This window comes from Cheilinus undulatus, linkage group 9, assembly GCF_018320785.1.
Source record: "Cheilinus undulatus linkage group 9, ASM1832078v1, whole genome shotgun sequence".
Classification (NCBI taxonomy): Eukaryota; Metazoa; Chordata; class Actinopteri; order Labriformes; family Labridae; genus Cheilinus; species Cheilinus undulatus.
The window spans coordinates 6,405,438-6,425,414 of record NC_054873.1 but is presented as its reverse complement, the minus strand read 5'-3'; the positions used below and the strand labels follow the sequence as shown (position 1 = coordinate 6,425,414).

The window sequence follows — 19,977 nt, the reverse complement described above, 5'->3', positions numbered from 1 at the left end:
GTGAGAGATGAAAGGAGTTTGAGTTTTTTCCATATTATGCTGCTGATTCGTTTTCCTCCTCTGACTCATTGAGGACAGACTTTGAGTTTGAGCTGAAGTGATGGAGGGGGCGCCATCAAGAGGCAGTACAAAAACCTACAAGGATATCAAACATAATATGCCCTGGTATAACTTTTAATTATGCTTCTCTTTTAAAGAAGTATTGATCACAGTCATTTCACTGATAACCTGATTATACACCCCACATCCTGACTGCATGAGCTCCTGATGCAGCTTGATCTTCAGTAACAGGTACTGCGATTAACTCTCCTCTCTCTCCAGTAATCTCTCTGCTGCAGCTCCATCCCTCTTTGGCATGGCTTCAACTAACCGCAGTATGAAGCAGCTGAAGAAATATCCTACCTTGTCTTTTAAGCATGATACCTGATCTTCACTCACATTTCTGATGTATGATGTTCTGCTGGATGACTGACTGATAAAATGACCAGTAAGCTGCAGCTCATGTTTGACAACACTGACTTTTGTCTTTCTCTCTCTATAGATGTGAACGATTGTGCTGCCCAGCCATGCCAGAATGGTGGCACTTGCAGGGATCTGGAAGGAGATTTCAAATGCCACTGCCCGTCTCCATATGTGGGCAAAAACTGCCAACTGCGTAAGTGTGTCTAGTTAACTCTAAACACGTCACATGACCTCTAATTTCCAGACTCTCAAGTCCTGATATTTTCCAGAACTGCCTTTCTCGTATGTCTGACACAGAATATTGTTTGTGTAAGGCCCAGCAGACCAAAGATTTGCTGCTCAACAAGATTGTGTTAGAACAACAGGGAAGTTTCACCTGTGTGAACTAAGCTGTTGCAGCTCAATTCAAGTCAGCTGATGGTGTAAACCATTAGTCAGGTTGTCAAGTTGCCAACAGCTGTTGTAGGTTGTTTGCAACCATGTGATCTTGGAACGTCCATTGGGGGTCTACAAGTTGGGGACAGTCATTAAGAGAGAATGGGAATGGAGAAAAGTTACTACTTTAGAGCTCTAAATTGACCTGTATGTAGCAACGGTCATCAAATGTTACTACATACATATGATACGATACCTGCACTTCACAAATAGGTGAATTTTACCACGGTTTAACGGAGTTACCCAGTGTATCACAAATTACTCAGTCCTGCAGAACTTTAAGTTTCTAGCGCCATCTAGCTGGATGAAGGGAGACAAGAGTCTAGAGCAGTGTTTATTTTGGCAGCTATTTTTAATTTTGTTCTTAATTTTGCTCTTTAAATGAAATGCATTTTATTTTTAGTCACATTTTAGTCATTTCTATCCTTTTTAGTTTTAGTCTAGTTTTAGGCGATGAAAAGTCCTCACATTTTAGTCTTATCTTTTAGTCCAAGCTCTTATTCTCTTGCCTAAATCTGGTACCAAACCACGGTAGTGTGTTCTATGCACCCTGCCAAACCTGGGGTCCCTGCTCTTTATAGCTGAGAGGCACAATAGCTACAGCTCCTTTTTTTTTGACAGATTTACCCGAAATATCATGGATTTTGAGTGTCAGACGACAACTACATTACATTTTAGTGTAGTTTTAGTTATCTTGACAAAAACTAAACTTAGTTTTTGGCAGTTTTAGTCATCACTGATCTATTTTTGTTAGTCTTAGTCTTGTTTTTGTCATGGAAAAAAAGGCTGTCGACGAACATTTTTAGTCATAGTTTTAGTTGACGAAATTAACACTGGTCTACAGAAGTGTTGTATCGAGCTAAGGGGCTAGCTGAGCCCCTTGAACATATAAATATTCCAAATTTTTTCACAAACATGACTTTAATTGAAATGATGATAACTGGAGGGGGCAGCGACTGAGTAAATTCTATAAAACTGGTCTTCATTGTGAGCCACTGTAGCTATAGCTCCCATTTGAGTGCCAGTTTCCTTTCCTCCATCCTTTGTTGTTATTTAATCCACATTTAAAAAGTCAAACTGTTACCAAATAAAGACCTGTTTGGGAGCCAAACAACCAGCTCCATAATTTTTTTGCCCGACTATTTTGCTACTTTCAGAATACACAAGCTTAAGAATTAAGAATGTTTCTATCTTCATACTTGGAATGCTTGGCATAGTTGTAAGCAGCTCAAACCATGGCCTTTGGTAGCGTTTCTAGATAGATAAGTCACTTCTTGACATCCAAGGGTTTTTTTCTGCTGCTGTGTGACGTCATCCACAAAGAACCAATAGGACATTGCAAACAGACAAGTGGGATAACAGTCACTCTGTCACTGCTGTTACTGAAGTAATGAATTTAATGAAGTACAAAGTTGAACAGTAAAGATGATGGATAACGGGAAGGTGGCCAAGCTGGTGCATTTAAGAATAATCAATAGGGAATGAATACTTTATAGACAGCCTGCCAGAAGAGGAGCCAGGATTTTGCCGAGTTACATTTTTTCAGAGTTAGACATTCTATCTGCTTCACACAGCTCAAAAAAAGGTTGGCAATTTGAGTTAGGCTTTTAAGACTAGCTCTCTTAATACACTGCCACCTGGATTTAACTAAGCAAATAGGTATGAGCCTCCTGTTGGATAATTACTGCATGGGCGATGATCTTTCAGCTGGCAACAAGTTGTTTAACCCCAGCTGATACAATGAGTAACTTCTCATTTCTTAAACAATGGATTTTTTCTTCCCTAATGGCACGGGCATATTCCAAGATGACAACGCCGGGATTCATCAGGCTCAAATTGTGAAAGAGTGGTTCAGGGAGCATGAGACATCATTTTCAGACATGGATTGGCCACCACAGAGTCCAGACCTTAACCCCATTGAGAATCTTTGGGATGTGCTGGAGAAGGCTTTGCGCAGTGGTCAGACTCTCCCATCAACAATATTAAAATTAATGCAACACTGGATGGAAATAAATCTTGTGACATTGCTGAATGTTATTGATACAATGCCACAGCAAATGCATGCTGTAATCAAAGCTAAAGGTGCTCCAACGAAATATCAGAGTGTGTGACCTTTTTTTGGTGGCGACTTTTTTTTTCTGGCCAGGCAGTGTATGTGACCAGCGACTCAAACATTTTGTGTGTTCAGTAGTACCAATTAGTCTTTCTCATCTTGTATTAACAATTCTCCTCTACATCCTCATCATAAAAACATAACCCCAAAATTACAAACAGTAGCAAAATTTTAACGTGTGGTAAAAAACAAAAACAATAACCAGCCTGATATTGTAAGAGTGTAGCTATAGAAACTCAGTCAGTCTCTGTGGGTTATTGCCTGCATAATTTTCATTAGAGCCACAGTGGGAAATCTTACACTGAAGTCAGACCCCCCATTTCTTCTCTCCAGGCTGCATTTCTCTGCTTGGCATGGAGGGAGGGGGCATTGCTGAGTCCCAGATCTTAACCTCATCAGTCCGTTACACCATGTTGGGCCTGCAGCGCTGGGGATCTGAGCTCGCCCGCCTCAACAACAAAGGACTTGTTAACGCCTGGAGCCCTGCTGCACATGACAAGAACCCGTGGATACAGGTGAGATCATGGACTAGTGACACAGAAGGCATGTAGACACATTGTCTGTGTATGTAGTCCATCATTTAAATTCACTGTTTACCTGGATTTCTTTTCATACAACCCTCTTTCCATGATTCCAGATCAACATGCAAAGAAAGATGCGTTTCACAGGTATTGTTACGCAGGGAGCCAGTCGCATTGGAACAGCTGAGTTCATCAAATCCTTCAAGGTGGCCTCCAGCCTGGATGGAAAGACGTACACCATGTACAGAACAGAAGGAGAGAGGACGGACCGTGTAAGGACACACAACACAAACCAACCAGATGCATTCCTCATGTCTCTTTAAAATTGATTTACCATCAACAGCCATGTTGGAAGACTGCAAAATATGCAGCACATCATGAAAGCATCCTTCTCTCTTTGTACCTTGATATTTCCGACATTTGAGTGCTGACATTCACAATATAATAAAAGTTTAAGAGTGACCAATTAAGGGGAGCATTTGAGGATATAAACATGGTAATCAGATAGCCTCTGATTCACTTGTTGTGATGTTCTAGACAGTTACCCTCTGGGTTCATGCTGTGACTCACTCAAATATCATGCAAACTTTGATGAGTGGCCATGAAAAAGGCACTGGTTTAAGAAAATTATGATGCCTGCCCTGCGTGTGTGATAGAACCTACGTCTACCCAAGATAGTAATGAACAGCAAGTAAAAGAACTGACATATGAAAGGAAAGATCAGTGTGTTTGTTGTGCATTTCAGCTTCATGGAAATTTAAAATGCTTCACACATGAAATCAGAACATGATGACAAAAGAAAAAACATAGATGATGAAAACGTAAAAAAAAAAAGTGTATTTAACAGCCAGTAAAAACCCACAAAAGATAAAACTTACACCAAGACAGTCACAAAAAAAGTAAAAATGTTGAAGTCCAGCTTTGTAATCATCATCATTATGTCATCTCACATTACCTGCTTGAACAGTGAATTTATGACTTCCATCCAGGGGTGGAGGCCATTTGTGACCTCTCTGCCTGACTTGGGGAGCCCTGGAGTAATTCAGCGCTTGCTGGTCAATACTTGAGAAATCTAAGAAGAACAAGAATGAGAAGTCCTCGAATAAAATCATTTAATAAAAGGCACCTGTAAACAGGTGAATCTTTAAACTTTAAGCGCTTCAACAGGCCTTCAATTTTCTGACAGTATGTGGTAGACATGTGGAGCTTAAAAATGAAATGCCAGCAGAACACAAACAACATACCTTACACACACAAGTCAGGAGAAACAGTGACATCTGGTGGTGTACCAAGATGTAAGCAGACATTTAACTGTGGCACTAAAGCACCTCTAGTTTCAATCTAAATTTTCTGTTCTAAAGTTAGATAATGTTACCTGTTTACTTATCAAATTAATTCAATGTATGTTAACAAATTTGATCTTCAGCATGGCTTGGTTTGTGACCTCCAAAATACATTTTGTCTGAGCTGGACTCTTTTCTTTTCAGGTTTTTGTTGGAAATGTGGACAATGACAGCACTAAGACAAATCTGTTCGACCCTCCCATCATTGCTCAGTACATCCGTATCATCCCTGTGGTGTGTCGTAAGGCCTGCACACTGAGGATGGAGCTGGTTGGCTGTGAACTCAATGGTAATCTCACAAAAAACCCAGACATATACGCTTGATTTCTCCATACTTATGTTTTTAGTTTCTATAACAAACTGGTCTCATCTTTGATTGTTTAAATTCCTTTTTCTTATCCAAAAGTCTTCTTTTCCACTTATGTTCTAGTCGTATGTTTACTCAGTAATTGTTTGCAGCCTGTCATTTTGTGGCTGATCATGATTTAAAGGACATTACTCAGATGATTGCACCACTTTGAACTTATCAACACAGATGCACTTTCACCAAAACCACATAAGCTCAATTAAGTGATTCTTGCAAGGGGATTAATGCTAATGATTCTGAGATTTCTTAAATGGCAGAAAGCACTCAACTGATACTTACCTTCCAGGCTCTGTTTTGCCATCAAGCAAGTTTGACACCATTATATAAATCTATGTTATTGCCAGTTTATGTTTACAGTCTCTTTTTGTGTAAATCAAGCATGGTTATTTAGATATCACTGCTAAATATTGATGGTCTTCCTTGCAGTCAGATCATTGGTCTGTCTTTCTCCCATCTGCTGTGCCACCCAGTTTGTGCATGTTTTTGAAGTTGCCAAATTTATTGCATGTTTATATTTTGGGTCTCTTGTTACAGTTGCTTCAGATCACATGCAGCAGAGATGAGTTTTGACCTGTTTTTATACACAAAGAAGCAAACACATCAATGCTTTAAAGTGCAGTCACTTTGATTCAAGATACTCATTATAATAACTGTGAGCACAGTTTGTTTCCTGCAGCTTATTGTTCCATTTTTCAATTGATTCCACTTCATGAAGCACAAGAACTGAAGTGTAAAATAGTGTTATGGAAATGAGAGAGGATGTTGCATAAGGAGCCACATGATGCCAGACGGCATCAGTGAAGCCTCAGCTTTGAAATTTTTTCTTGCTTCTGCGTCTTTGTTTGTCTTCACTGCATGGACAGCTGCTTCACTACCCACACACTGTATCTGCTTTAGTATTTGCTCTCTGCTCTTTTAACATTAGGGGAGAAAAGGGTTGGTTGTCACACTTTCTACTATGGTGGGAAATGCTTATCATCAAAACATCTTTCAAAGGTCACTCCTATATTTAGTTGAATTCTAAGGTGCTGGGTTGAAATGCGTATTTTTTAACTTGTTGTACAAAGAGGTAATCAGCCATCAAAGACACTCTGACACATTGTGACAACCAACCTCATCACAGGAATGGTTATCCCATTGTTATTTTAATAGGAAAAATCTTAAAAGAAGGCAATAATGCAGAACTAAATTTGAAACTTTAATTGCACTGACTAGTTAACAAATACTTAACTTAACGCATCTTAACAAAATTAACAAGGAACACAAAGAGAAACATTTTTAGGCCAGCTGATAGGCCGATAGCAACATAAGGAACAAAACAAATAGGCCAAACAATAATAGCCTACTCAACTATGCTACACACATTCACTACCACGTGACAACCAACCCCAAAGAGAATGTGACAACAAACCTCAACTGGAATTTCTTGCTAGCATCAAGGCTAACAACTAGTGAGCTTGCTAACAACAATCTAAACTATAGCTTTCCCATCACACTTTTTAACAATTGTTTTGTTATAAACCCATTGTGTTTATTAACTGTAAATGGACATTGTATGGACTCTTAGACTCTTGGACTGCCCACGATGATATGCCTGTGTTGTGACTGAACATCTGACTGTACTGCTATATGTTATCTGCTGAAGATAAAAGTTCACTGACATGAAAAACACATAAAGTCCTCTCACCTCAAGTTCAGCTGCCCTACTCCAGAGAAGACGATGTAGGAGAGCTCTGATTCCAATTCTGGAAATTTGCCCACCAAATTTTGTGAGACAGAGCTGTCTGGTGGACAGATAGGAGTGTGACAACCAGCCCATGTGACAACCAACCCTGTTCTCCTCTACTGTGTAGAACACATTGAAGTTTTAAGGGATCTCTGCATTATTTCATGTTGTGGTTTGAACATTGAAAAAACTGAAAGCGCAATAATATCAGAGCTATTCCTAGCTGACTATTTGTACAGTCAAATAAAGGTGAATTTACATTCAGACTTGCTGGCAAATCTAAAAGGACAAAACAGTCAAAATTGGGTGCTGGTTTTGCTCAGTTGGTTGGGAAGACACCCATATACAGAAGCTGCAGTCTCCAATACACTGGTTTTGGGATCCATTCCCAGTGTTGGTGCTGTTTGGTGCAAGTTTTTCCTCCGCTCTTTCTCCCCACATTTACTGTCGCTCTACAGCTGTCCAGTTAAATTAAGGGTGACAAGTCTAAAATGGATCTTTTAAAAAAAGAAAACTATCAAAACTGATTTTAATTTATTTAAAATGGTCTGCTTGTAGATAAGTGATTTGCTTTGCTCAGTGTGGCTAACATTAGCATTGTTAGCACTACCAGTGTTTTGTTTTGCTTGCATATTAACATCCACATTCTTGTTCTAAAAGTGTTTACACATACAGTTTTATCTCAGTTATTCTTGACCATAATAACATAAATCTCACTTCTATGAGATGCTGTCAGTTTACCGTGCTTGTTTACATCTAGGTTGTAGGGTAATGAGGACAGGTTAATTAACTGGACTCAATTTGAGCATATAAATTAAAACCAGTAATTCTGGTGCAGGGTGGCTATCAAGAGTAATGACATTCAACTGTTTAGTCAACCTACGTGTGATTCCCTAAATGAGATGAGCCTAAAGCTGCTGATTTATGGTTTCACTTGTATGCTAGATCAGTTTCCACTGCACCTGCTGCTCTCATCATCCTCAGCGTCTCTGTTTGCTGCTTCACATCACCTGCTGGCCTGGTCTGCTTCCTGTTTGTCCCTCTGTCTATCATACTTTCTCTCTCTTTCCATTCCTCTTTTCTTCTTTTCCTTCCTTTCCTGCCCGATCTCACCTCTACAGTGTATTCAAACACTTCAGGTTGTTCGGAGCCAATGGGCATGAAGTCCCGGTTGGTGACCAACCGCCAGATCACAGCCTCCAGCACCTTCCGCACCTGGGGCATTGAGGCCTTCACATGGCACCCACACTACGCCCGGCTGGACAAACAGGGCAAGACCAACGCCTGGACCGCCGCCACCAATAACCGCTCTGAGTGGCTGCAGGTGAGAGAGATTCAACGGAGCTGCACATTATCAAGTGTTTATTTTATCCATTGTTCTGAATGATAACAAGGTTTTTGTCTCACCAGGTGGACCTGGAGTCTACAAAGAAGGTCACAGGAATCATCACACAGGGGGCCAAAGACTTTGGCTCCATCCAGTTCATCACAGCCTTTAAAGTGGCATACAGTGTCGACGGAAAGGCCTGGACCATTGTGAAGGATGAGAAAAGCAAGACAGACAGGGTCAGTCTGGGTATTTGATTTATTTTATATAACCTTAATGATGTCAGGTTAGTCACACTGAGATTAGATATCTCTTTTTACAGAGTGGTACTAACCAAGAATAGCAGCATCACACCTTAGCCTTATCGCTAGCTTGTTAGCGACATACTGAATTTGCTCACTGAAAACAAGTAGTCATAAAGTAAAACCTCCTAGTATTTAAATGAATCAATTTCTTGCCTTCCTTTCATAAACAGAATCCTGGGACAATTCTTGTTTTCCTGTTCTTGAAAACATTAAGAACAGGTTTATTTCTATCTGCATTTATAACAAGTTGAAGCTTAAGTAGCTGATCTTGAACTCAGATTTTCAAAAGTGTTTTTAGGCATAGGTGCTTAGCAGTAAATGGCAGTGTCATCAGCATAAGAATGAACAGAAGGATATGCACTATTCTATCTAAAGCAATCAATATAGGTAGTAAATAATAGAGGGCTCTTTAGTGAACCTTGAGATACCTTGTTTTAACTTTGTTGTACATCACAGCCAGTACCTTCAGACTGAAGGTCAAATGCCATGTCTGATTATGAACATCAGTTACAGCAAACAGTCTTGTAGTGTGACATACCAACAATGCATCCAAGAGGCCCCACAACTGTGATTTGACAAGACTAGCAGGTCAGGATTTTTCTTGCATCATCATCTAGCTTGACACCCTGACCTGACGTCAGCGACATGCATCCTGACATCTATCCTACCAACAGGAGAGCATTTGCTCTTCTCTTTGTATCATCATTTACAAGAGTGAAAGAAAACAAGTCCTCACACTTTCTTTCTCCAGGGAATTATGTGCACACACAGTGATTTACTTGACAAAGACCATTAGCATCTTATAGAGCACTAATGTTGGCCGGTCAGGATCACACTTGTAGTGTGACCGGGCTGTCGGCTAAGATGAGACAAGAATCTCATTATGTAGTCTGACATGGTGCCATTGAACAACCAAAAATATTATGTCATCTGAGCCGGCCTTTAAATAGTTCCAAAACCACCCACCAGCACGATCTCCAAACCCAGTAACTTTAAGTTGATCTTTAAAATGAAAATAGTCCTTAAACTTAAAGGTGAGATGTTGGGATCAACAGTAACCAATCCTTCGAAGAAAAAGAAGTCTGATAAAGAGGCAGACATCATTGTTTACTATCTTAGGCTTCAGTAATGTAATTTACAACTGTAATGGCAGCAGTTTCACCATGATAATTTTTGTTTAAATCCTTACTGGAAAGCAGAAAAATTGAGTTTGAAGCCAAAATGTATAATACTTGTTTGCTGTCTGAGGTTTCAAGCACTTTAGACAACACAGAGTTTGGAGATAGGGGTTTCCTCTTTTAAACAGTGGAATTATAAAGGCTGACTTCCAGTACTCGAGGATTTTTTTTTTTTGCACCCAAGGTAAAAAATTTTAAGATTACAAAATTTGATGCAAGCTTCAAAAATGTTGACATGAGCTGAGCTCTGTTGATATAAAAAAATAAATAACAGATACAGAATTACCAAAAAAAAAAGAGAAACAAGAAATATTATGAGGATGTGTAAAATGCAGTTATTTCAAGCAAAAGTACCTTATAGGGAAATACATAAAGGAAATAGGAAAAGATCTTTATCTCACACTTTGTAACTAAGTGTAGCTTACAAGAGTTCAGAGGACTGATCATTTGTGGGGTCCTAATCGAAACTGTAAATAAAAGTTTTTCCTCTGTCATTTGCACACCTGGAACAGATTATCATGACAGCGAGCTTGATTTGTGTTCTCTGTTTACTCCTTCATGATGCATCCAAACAGACATTCACCTGCCAGATGTGCACAAGAGCACAGCCAAAAAAAATAACTCACGGATATGGGTTGATGACAGTTTTCCCTGACTTAATCAATGAAACATTTAGGATTTAAATTGGTCTGGCATGGGATAATCCTTGGTTTTGTTTCTAAACAAAACTTAATTTTCATTTAAAAGTTGCTTTTCTTAGTTTAATTTGGGATGGGGAACAAAATCCTGATCCTTAAGTATCTGAATCTGCAATTTTTTAATCCCTGAAGATCAATAACATTTGAGCTTATTGGTACTGTTGATTCTTGTTGGTCCCGTATTGTTTACACCTCTAGTTGAGTCGTTCCATTTCTATCAAAGCACTTGTGTGCAAAATGTCATCCAAAAAAGTGTCAAAAATTGATAAACTACTGCTGCAAGTCAGTCATTGTCCTCTGCTTGAATCAGCCATGACTTTTAGAAAGTCACTTTAGTTAAAAATAATAATCAAAATCCTTGTTGAAACCAGCAGGTTTAGGTAGTAGCTATTTAAGTGAGACATAAGATTACATTATGATGTGTTTAATCTCAGTTTGGAAAAATTTATAAATATTTTTTTTAAATAAATAAACCAGTTGTAATTAACAAAGCTCATCATGATGTGTTCATAAGTATGTTTAAGAAAAGAAAACTCATGTTTGTGCAGCATAAAAGTATGCCGTTTACTTTGGTTCATACTTGTCTGTTTTTGATAATAATAAATGAGTGTCGCTTTAGTTTATGCATTGCCTTTGAAGGTACCCAATGAAAATTTACATGAGAGCAGAGCAAATGAACAAGACAAACCAAAGTGAATTAATGTGTAAACAAAATAAAAAGTGGTTGTGATGTTTGCTGGGGATGACAGGATTTAGCTGAACAGGTAAACCAGTTAATTTAGGCTTTTAGTTCACAGTATGCTTTAATCAGAATAATAGAATAGGCTCCCTTGCAGCAGTCTCTTGTTTTGTTTAAGTACCTTTGATTAAGCAGTGTTCACATAAATCCTTACTAAAGTTGACTAAAACTTTTAGTTATCTTGGTTTTTCGAGCGCTCAGTAGATGTCAGTGTTTTCATGATCGGTGTCTGTTCTCTTTTCAGATTTTCCCAGGAAACAGCGACAACAACGTCCACAAAAAGAACATCTTCGAGCCGCCGTTTTACAGCCGATACGTCCGCATCCTGCCCTGGGAGTGGCACGAGCGCATCACCCTGCGGATGGAGCTTCTGGGCTGTGACGAGTAGCACCACCCTGAACCCAAATCCTTCCTTTCTCTTCCTTTCTCTACCTCCTCCTCTTTTCCACCTCTTCCCACTTCCCCTCCCCCTCCCTCTCCCCCTCCTGAGCCACGCCTGCACTGCCTTGCTCTCAGCTCTAGGGGGCAGCAAACACCAGAGTAGCACACCACCACTCAGACCCCGGCTGCTTGGAGGTGGAAGATATTTCCCTTAACCACTGTTACCAGGACTCTGATTAAATTCAGCTCAGTGTCTCCTCTTTGTTTGCTTTCCGAGGCGATCACTCATCTAAAAGGTGACTCTTTATTTTCTTTGTAACTGAGTTCAGCTGGGGTCAGATTTTTATCCCACCTACCCAGATCAAAGGTGGTGTCTCCTCCCTCCTTGTGTCAGAGGTCGGGGGTAACAGGACTGCTGCTGTTCAGCTGGTGCTGCCTGGATTCACATCCTACACCAGTTCTACCTGGAACATTTAAGCTTCATGACCCACGGCTGGTGATGTATATAGTCTCCATTTAAAGCTTTTACACACCCAATAAAACACCTCACCTCCTGTAGAAAGACACAAATATTCAATGTTTTCGGCTGATATATGGACAACTACGGTTGATTTTTGTTTTTGTTTTTCATATCCAGAGAATGAATCAGTGCAGATGTAATCTGTTTGGGAAGTTACCTTTAAGAAGTGCTTCTTCCTCTTTAGAGGGAAAAACTAGCTAGTAAAAAAAGGTGAGATTAGAAGATGATTTGCTGATTTTTTTTTTCCAACAAAAAAAAGGACTTAAAGTCTAGGTGTCCCACTGAGTGTGCTGTAGTATTTCTAGTTTTTCAGGCAGTAAAACCATTTGTTCATGTCTCCTATGGTACATTTGTTTGAGCTGCTTTAGAGTGTTGATATCCAGTGTGTAAACTTAGTTAACCTAAACTTGTAGCAGCCAATAACAAAGAAGCAAAAGTCCCAATAACCTTCCTCTTCTTGTGTTATTTTGAGATTAGCAGCACTTAGAACAAACCACTATCACTAAGTTATTTACAAACCATTAAAGCCAACCAAAAACTACTCAAAAATGTAGACATAAGATAAAGGACATGCTCATTAAAGCAGCCCAACTGGGGCGCCAGTAGCCTGTTGGCTATATGCATGTGCTCCATGCACAGAGGCTGTTGTCCTTGAAAGCAGACAATCCCAGATCAAATCTCCTCTGTGGCTCCTTTCCTGCTTGTCATTCACCACCACTGTCTCTCAGTCCCCCGTATCCTACTCTATCCACTGTCCTGTCCACATAAAGGCATTAAAAAGAAGCCATCTTCAAACAAAATGGGCTAAAACAGTGGCTAAATAAAGGAATAAAATGCGCATGTGATCTTATTTAGAAGACTTAATCAGAGCAAAATTATCAGCTCATCTTGTGCCAGCGCCCCTCAGATTCATACGCCTGTGGGTTTGTTTTGAAAAATGTAAAGTTCAGTCATTGACGCTCACAGAACAAAGAAATGAATCAAAAACGTAAAATGTGGTTCATTGTTTGGCATAATCAGTCAACAGATCATCACAATCTCTAAGTTCAGCAGCCAAAGAAATGTGATGTCCATGCCAGAGGAGACACCCTCATTCACAGACAGGATGTTATAAACAAAAGACATACAGCTTGTGAGATCATTGTTGAAAGACAAAAGACACTTTATAGCTCTTAAAAAAGGAATAAATGACATTTACACATGCTGCTGTAATGAGCTGGTGTGACACGCTCAGCCTATAAAGTCATTGAGCTGTAAAGATTTAATCTTTCCCTGCTACTTTTGATTAATGTTTTTCTCCACATGGGACGGTTCAGCTGTATTATCATGTTATTGGCTGCTACAACAGATGAGTCTAAAATGTGACATTGTGATATTGGAGAAAAAAAGACATGGTTATAGTTACTCAGTCTAGTTCTGACAGGCTGTTTGAAGTGGAATGAACCTCTGATTCACAGAACTTCAGGCCTTCACACTTCCTCTTATAAACTTAGGCTGGCTACGCACGAGACGATCTTCAAATCTCATTTTAAAAACTTTGGAGACCACAGACATGAGGACAGTTTCATACCGGGAATGCACATGCCAGACGATTCAGACTGTGAGACCTTATACTTGCAGTTTGTTGTTAAAGAGTGGTGATTTCAAAGAGGTGAGATCTGTGGGATCAAGTGTGTTTTTAGGAACAAAACAGAGTGAAAGACAAATGATGCTGTCAGCTGGCTGTCCTTAACTGTTTTGAAACAAAATACAAAAAAGGGAAAAGGATATGGGTGAAATCCTGGATGAAAAGACTTTGTAAACTCAGCTTCTACACTTTGCAGCTCAAATTTTGGTTGCTTGTGTTTACAGCCTGTTCGCTGCCATGTTTATGAGCTGTTAAAGTGCACACCATCCAGTTCTCAGTCTGCCCGCTCTCGCTGGCTACTGTAGATTCTCTGTTAGAGACAACCTGACATGAAATCAGAGCTATCGAACATGTCTGATATTCAGAGTCAAGCTGTGCTCATTCTGTCAACAATAAATATGATAAAAATATTTGTAACTATCCTGTATTCCATGACGACGATTAGACTATGGCCAGCTGGAATAGATCTTGATTTATAGATGCTCTGACTAAGAATATGTTTAGTTTTGAATATGAAGACTAGAGGATGATAAAATGTAAGGGGTGAACTCCACTTTGTATTTAGTCAGAATTTACAAAAGCTGCCAAAATTAGCACTGCAGGCCAGATTGGTGAGGCTCCTACTTCTTCAGGAGCAATAAAATAATCCTACTGACACCATATACTTGAGGATTATTTGGCTTTCCCACTGTTGGAGGGGGAAAAATGGGCCCAAAATCTGGCCTAATATCATTGGGATATACACAATACTAGTATCAGTTCTGTGCCAGTAGGTTCTTTGCAGATGATGTCGCACAGCAGCATCTTGGATGAGTAGTGATTTCTACATAGAGTATCGCTACCAAAAGCCATGTTTAGAGCTGTTTACAACAAGCATTCAAGATGCAAAAATATAAATATTCTTAATTCTTAAGCTACTTTTGTATCCCAAAATTAGTGAAATATTCAGGCAAAAAAACTCTCAGAGGAACAGCAGTAGCCACAGATTAAAAAAGCCTCGATGAGCGATGTCACACTATGATCATGTATGGTGCATTTCCACAAAGTGGCTTGATTTGGTTCAGTACAGTTTTGTCATGGTTTAGCTCATTTAACTCTGATTTTACCTGTGTTTCCTCAGCTGATGTCTGTCCAGACTCGATTGTTGTGACAGGATATCCGTCTCTTTTTAGAGATTCAGATCATATGGCTCAGTAGAGCTGCTCTTAATTTAACAGTTTGACTGAGGGTGGAGGAAAGGGAAGTGATACACATACGGAAGCGAGCTACAGTGGCTCACGTTAATTGGCTGTTTTATAGAACAGGCTTGTTAGTTAAAACATCTTTCCTCAGCTGCTCACCATTTAAATTAAAAGCATGTTAATGACAAAACGTGGATTATTTTTATATATTAAAGGAGCTCAGCTAGCATCTTAGCTCAGTACAAGACTCCTAAAGACCCTTGTCCCTTCATCTGGATAGATGACGCTAGGAGGTCTGCATGATTAAGTCCTTTGTGATATTGATCACCTCAAAGCCAGGCATATCTGTTAAACTGAAGTAAAAATCCCTTTTTTGTGAAGTGGAAGGATTGTACTCAATGTATGTAGAGATTTTCTGATGATACTTGGAGCATACAGGTCCATTTAGAGCTTTAAAGTACTAACTTTTCCCCATTCCCATACTTTCCTTTGACTGCCCCCACTTCCAGACCCCCAGTGGGTATTTGGTATTATGTGATTACAAAACACCTATGGGCACATCCCTATAGAATCGTCTGGTGTGTAGCCAGCCTTATTCCAAAACAACAGTATTCTATCACAAATAGTCTAAGAGTTGCATTTTCTATTTGTCTGCATTGTAAAGTGAGATTAATCGGACTATAGAGGCTAAAAGATGAAATATTTCTGATGGATGTTGTTGTCTCAGGTCAAAGAAGATCTGCTCTAATGTACAGAAAATGCTACTGACTCACTCAGCTAGTTTGTTCACACAGTTTCATTTTTATAGCACTTTCATGTTGTGTTTTGATATTTTAAATGTAAAAAAGAAGAAAAACAGTATTGTGCATTTAAAGATAAAACATTAAATATATTGATTACTACGTGTAAAAGTAAAAACAAAAAAGAAAATATACCTGCTTGTGTTCTTTGTTGATCCAGCTGATTTTTGACAGTCTGGGTGAAATATTTTGTTTGTTTATTGTAAATAAGTCACATATATCCACAGTACCTTTGTACTGACTCTCTGTTGGAGTAGATGTTGATTTTTCCTGCATAACATCTACTTGAAGTGCAACATTATGCCTCCAGTTCAAAGCTAAGGCCCCCCCCCCGATAAACCAAATTAAATCAGAATTTTACGGTTCCAGAAACACAAACCGTCATATCATCTCTGCCTCCGCCTCCCCCGTCACAAACCTCTCCATCCAACCCCCATGAATTATGTATTATGGGCTTGTGCAATATTATACTGTGTTAGTTTTGATAACAATGAATATTAATTCAAGACCCTTTAAAAAATGCATGAGGGGATAGCGGTGCCACTGAGAGGTCGAGGATGGGTGCTGGTGTCAAACACTGTACAATATTTATCATTGTTGCAGACGCTCCTGTTAGCAGCCACCTTTGTGTTCTCCACGTCTGCATGCTTTTTATTGAACAGTGTTTCAGTTATTGGTGATGTAGGTTCTTTTGTTTCTCACCAACAGTCTCAGTGTTGTAGAAATCTTGTTTCCCTCCATGGTCAGGTTTTCTATCAATGATTATATTGTGTTTTTATGGTATTAGGAGTTCATTTCTTGCTATTCTGTTCATTGGCCTTATAGACTTTTGACTGGGTTAGATTTTTTATTCCAGTATTGTGTTTCTAAGAGGATTCCTTCATGTTTGGCCTTTGTATCTCTAAATGAAGAATAAATAGACATAAAAACATATTTTTAATGGAGTGTGTCTTTTTTTTAATCACAGAAATGGTTTGTTTAGGTTATAATATGCATGATCTTGTTGAATTAATTGGAGCTGTTTTCCATTTAAAAAGGTGGAAGATCAAAAGAGCAGAACCACTGAGGGTCGTTTTGCCTGTTTAGCATTCAGAAACCCAGGGGGCCTAATCTCTCTTTGTACAATCTTTCACAAGTACCTTCACGCGAGGACGGTGTGTCCCCGCCACTGCTCTCTATAGTCTGAAGGTCACACTTGGTGAGGTTTAAAACACACAAATGTAAAAAAACAGCCCTCAACTAGTAGCTAAAATAACACAGGAACGTCTTTTTTCGTGTGTTTATGTTCCAGGACGGCGGGTCTATTTGAGGGGAAAAAGGCAGCCCGGCTCGGTGACATCACTTTTTGTTCTCCATTAGTAAACACCAGGTAATTATCATGTAAGACAACAGTTGTCAGATGATCTCACGTTGTTTCCACCAGCTGTTTTCCCTCAGGAGTCAACGTGTTGAGCTCCTAATGACAGCTTTCTCCTCTGTGTCCCCTCCAAATCTCAGTCTAAGAGGACAAACACTGATGATCTCTTCAACAAAGGGGGGTTGTTCTGTTTCTACATACTGCTCTATAAAATTTACACGATGGACTCCTCTTACAGAACAGTTGTTGACTTCCAACAAGGCTTTATGCTTTGATACATTTTTAATCATTTCAGTAATCAGACACTTTTTGGTCAAAATAGGATAAAACAAAATAATCTTAATAATAATCAGCTCTGTTCATTCATTATATTATTCTTTTATTTTGAAATAGTTACATGAAAATTACAAATAACTAGTGCTGTTACTTGATTAAAATAATCAAGTTAATCACAAAACTATGCTGTAATTAATCATGATTAATCACAGCATTTTTGCAATAGTTTAAATATATTTTTATGTTTTATGATTTTTAAAGGTTGTTATTGTCAAGTGTTTTACTTTTATTCTTTTAATTCTATGTACAGCACATTGAAAGTGCTGATCTTATTAACACCACTATCGATACTTTCTATTATTTGGTGGAAAGACTATTATTAACCAAGAAATAATAATGTGCTTTACTATTTTTTCAGTTTTTTTGTAAATCAGTCAATTTGAAAATTCATGGATAACAATAATAATTATATTTTAGCATTACAAATATCATTTGGGTTAAAGAGTTTCTACATATTGGTGTATTAACCATTGCAGAAACATAAAAAAATGATTTTGTTAATTACCAGTGCTGTTAATTTAGGGCAGCTGTGGCATAAACCTTAATTTGGTTAGGGTTTGGGTGGTCTAATAAATTTGTTAAGCACTGTATATCCCTCAAATATAAACACATATTCACACTGTACTGATTGAAGTTTTTCACGAGAAACTAAATTTTCCCATTTTTATGTGACATTTGTACACATCAAAACATATAAAATGCAGTTTTCTAATTTACTGAGGATACCTGAATGTATTATATTTTCTGTCTTCAGCTCCTAAAGTTTGTTAATTAACTACAATTTTGCCAATTCCAGGATTAATATTTTTACAAACAGGACTGTCTCAAAGTTTTGGAGCACTTTTCAGCATTTATCTGAGCAGCTGAAGAAGAAAACTGTCCTGAAGCAGCTGAAGAGAGTGGTATGACCATGGCTTGATCCCGTGTTGTTGTTAGCGTCTTTGCTAACATTAGCAAAGATGTGCTTTGCCCGAAGGTGGAACTTAAGACTCGTGCTTTGGTGTAAAGACAGTTCATCACTGCAGCATGTACCCACAATTTTGGTTTTATCTTCACTAAAATTCTCCAGCTTTTTAAAAAGAAAATTCCCGTTAAACAGACCTGGGTCTGTCTTCTCACTCATCACTGCTAGTTGTGTCTGACCCTCCTCTCAACTCTTCACCCTCAGGCACGTAAACATCTGCACTGGAGGACTATGGGAGCAAGTTGCGGTCAAACTTAGTCATATGATTAAATGGCATTATTATTTTTTTAGTGCGTTAATGTTGACAGCCCTAAAAATAACACAAGGATGAAACAAAACCAAAAGGTGCAGGCTGAAGCTTTCATACTCACCATTTCATATTGTTTTGCTGTGAGGCCGGCCTCTTCCAGTACAACTTCTTGTGGGGTTCCCCAGAGTTCAAGCCTAGGACCTTTAGTTTTTCTTATTTATGTAACTGACCTATATTTAATCTAAAGGAAAGCATTTTTATCTTTTCTGCTGATGTTTTCCTATGAGGTAAAAATGAACAGACTGGTATCAGAGGTTGCCAATGAATTAAGTAAAGCTAATACCTGGTTTAATCTGAATCAGGTAGAAAGGCAGAAACTGTACAGATGTCAAAGTGCCAGAGTACTGTTCATGAGACTGACAGCAGAGGGGAAGGAACTGTTCCTGTGGCGGGAGGTTTTGGTCCTGATGGACCTCAGCCTTCTGCCAGAGGGGAGCGCTTCAAAAAGTCCGTGTCTGGGGTGAGAGGGGTCGGCCACAGTTTTACCTGCACACCTCAGAGTCCTGGAGGCGTACAGGTCACGGAGAGATGGAAGGTTACAGCCAATCACCCTCTCTGCAGAGCGGATGATACGCTTCAGCCTGTTGCTGTCCCTCGCCTTGGCTGCAGCGTACCAGACTGTGATGGAGGAGGGGTAGAAGTGCACCATCATCGTCTTTGGCAGGTTGAATTTCTTCAGCTGTCTCAGGAAGTACATCCTCTGCTGGGCTTTTTTGGGATCCCCTCTGCCCTACCAGGAGCCAATGTGGAAAGCATCAAGTAAGAACAGCACACGTTCCAGCCTTTCCTGTGCCTACAAGGAAAGCCTGAGGCAGGGAGAGAAGCAGCAGATCAGAGCAGATATCAATGGCAACAGAGTGACACTAATTAAGTGAGAGGTGGAATAAAGGAGGAGCTGGGGTGGAGGAGGTTGCAAAAAGCAGCTAACAGAGAGAGCAGCTTCTCCATTAGTGATAGAATGCATTGTAGGGGAATTGATCATCAAAAAATCACAGGAAAACTTGTTTTAGCACTGAAACATTGCCATCGTATTTGTACAGTTCAGCTGGAACGCAAAGGCTTTCCTACTTTTTTGATGAATGAAAGTAAGAAATTTTGGAGGCCAAGACTTCTGCTTTGTATTGGAATTGTCAGCATTGTACCAACAGTAAAAAAAAAAAATCTGTATAATGATAATCCTAATCCAGCTGTTTTGTCATATCAATAAATTTGCTAAAAATGAACAAACAAACAGAGGTAGACCTGAACATTTGTCCTGGACGTCCCATCTAAGGACGTACATACGAA

The 19,977-nt window shown here is 39.2% G+C and overlaps 1 protein-coding gene across 2 annotated transcripts in view; it reads left to right on the top strand.

Annotated features, from left to right (window-relative positions):
• Positions 1-16,656, top strand: part of mfge8b (milk fat globule EGF and factor V/VIII domain containing b) — a 48,438-nt gene extending 31,782 nt beyond the window's left edge. For both annotated transcript variants that reach the window (XM_041795398.1, XM_041795396.1), the window contains 7 exons: positions 542-655; positions 3,344-3,525; positions 3,648-3,803; positions 5,019-5,163; positions 8,107-8,291; positions 8,378-8,533; positions 11,459-16,656. In XM_041795398.1, coding sequence (XP_041651332.1) covers positions 542-655; positions 3,344-3,525; positions 3,648-3,803; positions 5,019-5,163; positions 8,107-8,291; positions 8,378-8,533; positions 11,459-11,602 — 1,082 coding nt within the window. In that variant the 3' untranslated portion in view covers positions 11,603-16,656. The remainder of the gene's footprint in view (positions 1-541; positions 656-3,343; positions 3,526-3,647; positions 3,804-5,018; positions 5,164-8,106; positions 8,292-8,377; positions 8,534-11,458) is intronic.
• The last annotated feature ends 3,321 nt before the right edge of the window (positions 16,657-19,977 follow it).